Source organism: Portunus trituberculatus, chromosome 27 (genome assembly GCF_017591435.1).
Source record: "Portunus trituberculatus isolate SZX2019 chromosome 27, ASM1759143v1, whole genome shotgun sequence".
Taxonomy (NCBI): domain Eukaryota; kingdom Metazoa; phylum Arthropoda; class Malacostraca; order Decapoda; family Portunidae; genus Portunus; species Portunus trituberculatus.
Window position 1 is genome coordinate 8053301 of NC_059281.1, and position 5000 is coordinate 8058300.

General features: G+C 42.9%; 1 protein-coding gene across 1 annotated transcript in view; it reads left to right on the top strand.

The window, feature by feature from the left end:
• LOC123509806 (runt-related transcription factor 3-like) overlaps positions 1 to 5000 on the top strand; it is a 40007-nt gene that overhangs the window by 27342 nt on the left and 7665 nt on the right. The window contains exon 5 of the mRNA XM_045264360.1: positions 3337 to 3438. Within this exon, the coding sequence (XP_045120295.1) occupies positions 3337 to 3438 (102 nt within the window). The remainder of the gene's footprint in view (positions 1 to 3336; positions 3439 to 5000) is intronic.

A 5000-nucleotide genomic window follows, 5' to 3' on the forward strand; every position in this document is an offset into this window, starting at 1 on the left:
CTCTCTCTCTCTCTCTCTCTCTCTCTCTCTCTCTCTCTCTCTCTCTCTCTCTCTCTTCCTTACACATCTACCTTCCCTTTCTTATAATTTTATTCCTCTGTTCTTATTCTGTTCTTTTATTTCATTGTCCTTGTTAGCTTCCATTTATTGATCTGTCTATTGGTTTGTTTGTATATGGTTAAGAAATGTCCTTTATTTTCTCTTTCCTATATATATTTAATTTGTCTTTATGTGAGAAATTACTATACCTTTCTTAAATACGATACTGTTAATTTGTTTTTAGTATATATTGTCACTTTTTAAAATGCTACATACTTTTTTTTTTTTTAGTATTCTTCCTTATTTCTAACTTCCACCTTCATTAACTCAATCTTATCTACGATCTACCATTTCTTTCTCTTTCTTCTTCTTCCCTTCACTTGTTACGTTTTTTTTTTTTCTTTTTTCTCATTCCATCCTCCACTCATCATCCTTTCTTACCATTCTTCCCTTTCCTTCCTGCTTCCTTCACTGACCCTCACCTTTACTAGACAGCCACACCTGTTCATCTGCTCCCTTCCTACACCTGACCACCTATCATAGCATCACCTTTCCTCACCTGTATACAACTACCACACCTGACTAGTTGGAATTTCACGGGTTTTAAGGAGATTTTACTTTTCTGATGACAAAATTAACACGAATTCTAAATTATTAACATAGAATCATTTATGACCTTCAAAAACACATAAGAACTTTCTGAATACAAGGTTCATGTTCCCTATTTCCCTATTCTCTCATAATCCACACATACATCCCTATTCCTCCTTTCCTTTCCTTCCCTTTCCCTTCCAATACCATACGCCCAACCTCATGCTTCCTCCCCCCCCCACCCACACCTCACGTTTACCTGTAATCAAGCCCAGTATCAATATAATATCAGAGGCGGGAGTTGTAACCTTGGAGCACACCGCTGCTCGCCTCAAGGGTTACTCATTAAGTGATAAAGTGAGGACACACCTGTTTGTTTTGGTGCAAGGCGACTCACGAAAGGCAGAGAGAGAGAGAGAGAGAGAGAGAGAGAGAGAGAGAGAGAGAGAGTTGTGGTCTTGGCTCTAATCTTAACGAGGTGGTGAGGAGGAAAGGAAGGGAAGAAGAAAACTGCGTGTGGGGGAGGAAAAGGAGATGGGGTTCAGTTGTTTTGATTTTAGTGGAGAGGGGAAGAGGATGGGGAAGAAAAAATGAGTGTCTGGGAAGGAGAAGGAAGTGGGGAGGTGTTTGTCTTCATTCCTCTACAGGGAGAAGGAGAAGGAGAAGGAGAAGGGGATGAAGGGGAAGAAGGGAAGGGGAAAAAACTCAATACGTGGTGTTTATATGTTGTAAAATCGTAGTAGTAGTAGTAGTAGTAGTAGTAGTAGTAGTAGTAGTAGCAATGGTGATGGTGGTAATAATGTTGATAGGTTGGTGTGTGTGTGTGTGTGTGTGTGTGTGTGTGTGTGTGTGTGTGTGTGTGTGTGTGTGTGTGTGTGTGTAGCAGTGGGTAGTATACGCTTTAATGGTGGTAATGGTGGCGATTGAGGTGTGTGTAGTGGAATAAGATTGTGGTGGTTAGGTGTAATGAAGGATTGTTTGGCAGGCGACGCAGTATGGTGGTGGTAGTGGTGGTGGTGGCGATAGTAGTAGTAGTAGTAGTAGTAGTAGTAGTAGTAGTAGTAGTAGTAGTAGTAGTAGTAGTAGTAGTAGTAGTAGTAGTATGATATAGGAGAAAAGGAAAGAAAAGGAAAGGAAAGAAGAGGAGAGGAGAGGAGAGGAGAGGAGAGGAGAGGAGAGGAGAGGAGAGGAGAGGAGAGGAGAGGAGAGGAAAGGAGGAGGACAAAGAGAAGGAAGAGAATAAAAAACTGGAGTAAAACAGGAAGTTGATACCTAGAGAGAGAGAGAGAGAGAGAGAGAGAGAGAGAGAGAGAGAGAGAGAGAGAGAGAGAGAGAGAGAGAGAGAGAGAGAAGCATAAACCAAATAAAACCAATCACGATACCTACCTCTCTCTCTCTCTCTCTCTCTCTCTCTCTCTCTCTCTCTCTCTCTCTCTCTCTCTCTCCGTCACTACCTGCCAGCGTGGTCTTAATCAGGTGCTAATTACGGTGGCGGGCCCATCAGAGGTAGGCGGGGACAGGTGTAATGCGGCAGGTGAGGGAGGAGGAGGAGGAGGAGGAGGAGGAGGAGGAGGAGGAGGAGGAGGAGGAGGAGGAGGAGGAGGAGGAGGAGGAGGAGGAGGAGGAGGAAGAAAAACAGGTGCAAAAAGAAAGAATGGTGGAAGAGAAGGATTGAAGAGGAAGAGAAAGAGGAGGAAAAGAGAGAATGAAGAAAAGAAGAAGGAAGTGATCAAATAAAATAAAATAACAAAACAGCAACAAATTACGAAGATCAAATAAAAATAGGGAAAAAAAATAATAACGAGGATTGATAGAAACTTGAAGAAATAAGAGAAAAAAAACAAAACAACTGAATAAACAGGAATAAATTAAAATGAAAAAAAAAAAAACGAAGGTGAAAGACAAAAGAAAAAAAAAAAAAAAAGGAAATCAAGAAGAGAATGAAAACAAAAAAAAATATAAGAAAAAATGGAAAAAACCCATATAACAACAAAAAACGAAAAGGAAGAGAGGAAAAAAAGATGGAAAAGAAAAGGGGAAGAAAAAAAACATAGTAAAAAGGAACAGACGAACCAAAGAACCCAAACCAAGGGGAAATGAAGGGGGAAGGGGGAAGTGAAGGGAAGGGGAGAAGAGGGGAAGGAGATCAGGCTGTCACGTGGTGGTAATGGGATGGAGTAATGGTTTTATACGTCTTCGTGTGCCCTTAATGGGTGGGTTAAATGGGCGGAGGAAGAGGAGGAGGAGGAGGAGGAGGAGGAGGAGGAGGAAGAAAAACTAGAAGAAAGATACAATGGTGAGGTGGGCAAAGATGTGGTGGAGGGGAATGGGGTGATAGGCAGGGGGAAGAGGAAATGAGAGAAAGGAAAGGAGTTAGGGGAAGGGGAAGGAGAAGAGGGGAAAGGTGAAGGGGAAGAGGTGAAGGGGAAGAGGAGAAGAAGGGTAAGAAAGGGATAATTAGAAGATTTAGTTATGGTTTGTTTGTTAATGCAGTTAATCTTCATATTCATTCCATTTATTCATTTAGTGCTTTGTTAATCTAATGGTGATAAATAACATAGTAATAGTAATAATGAAAATAATAGTAATAATCTTGAAACTAGTGATAATAATAGTAATAATAATGGTACAGTACATATTATGCTAATGATAATAGTGATGGTAGTGGTTGTGGTGATGCAATGCTAATGGTGATTGTGATGGCAGGGTGCGGCGGGTTCCCGTGGATGGGGCGCCCTTTCCTGCCCCCCCTCGACCCCCTCAGAGCCGCCGACCCCCTCAGCGCCTCCCTCGCCTTCAAGTACAATGGTAAGCCACACACACACACACACACACACACACACACACACACACACACACACACACACACACACACACATTAGTTGACAATCTATATGTAAGAGAGAGAGAGAGAGAAGGGGGAGAGGGGAGAAGGGTGGACAGACAAACAAACTAAACACACACACACACACACACACACACACACACACATTCGTGACAGAGGGCATGAAGGAGAAGTAAGTTCGTGTACGTATGCGTGTATGTATATGAGTCCACCGTTTATGTGTGTGTGTGTGTGTGTGTGTGTGTGTGTGTGTGTGTGTGTGTGTGTGTGTGTGTGTGTGTGTGTGTGTGTGTGCGGTACCACGCCCACGGAGGATAACTTTTCACTTAGGCACACACCGGGAGGAGGTAAGTACAGTGCGGGGCAGCGGCCGCCCTCTTGTGGCCTCAGGAATTTACGACCACCACCCCTCGTCACGAACACCGACCCCTCTGCCTCCCCTGTCCTCCACTGCCCTCCCATTCCCTGCCCTGTCCTCCCCTTCCCGTTCCCCTTCCATGTCTCCCCTACCCTCCCCTCTCCTTCCCTGCTATCCCTTGTCCTCCACTCCCATACCATCCCTTTCTTACTATCCCCTCTTCTTCCCTTCCTTTCCCCTCCTCTCCCCTCCCATCCCCTTCCCTTCCCTACTTCTCCTGTTACTCATACCTTCCCCTCTATCCCTCTACACTAACTTCTTCTCCCTTCTATTTCATGCTCTTTCTTTCTTTTCTTTATTCTTACTTCTTACTCTTCCTCTCTTCTACTCCTAGTTTCCTTTTCCTTACTCTGAATTTTTACTTTACACTTCCCTATCCTCCTCTTCCTTGCCTTCTCTTCTCTACTCTTCCTTTGTTTATTCTATCTTCAATCTTTCCTCTCCCTTCCATCTTCTCTTCTCCTACTTACCTCTTTCCTACATTCCTTCCCCTTTCTTTCCTTCCCTCTATTCATTTCCTTACCTTTCTCTCCATATCTATTTACCCTTCGTCTTCCCTTCTCTACCTTATTTTACCTTCCTTCCTACCTTCCTTATATTGACACCCCCCCCCTTCCTTCTCTTCCCTCTTCCATCTATTTTTTTTTTCCTTCGTCTTTCAAATCTTTGCTATTCTTTCACCCTTTTAATTTCACAAAGTGCTTTTTTATTTAGTGTTCTTATAGTATTTCTTTATTATCTATTTTCCTTCTTCTCTCTCTCTCTCTCTCTCTCTCTCTCTCTCTCTCTCTCTCTCTCTCTCTCTCTCTCTCTCTCTCTCTCTCTGTGTATATTTTTTTCCCTACCGTCCTTTCTTTCTTCATTTGCTCTGTGTTTCCCTCCCTCACACCTTGTTATTATGGTTTGGTTTCCCTTCCAAGCTTAGATTTTCGTTATTTCCGAGTATAATTTACATATATTTTGCAATAATTTTCTCTCTTCCGGTACAGAACTTTTTTCCGTAGTACCAATAGCAACACCGTCTCTCTCTCTCTCTCTCTCTCTCTCTCTCTCTCTCTCTCTCTCTCTCTCTCTCTCTCTCTCTCTCCCTTCCCGATCTTTTATTTG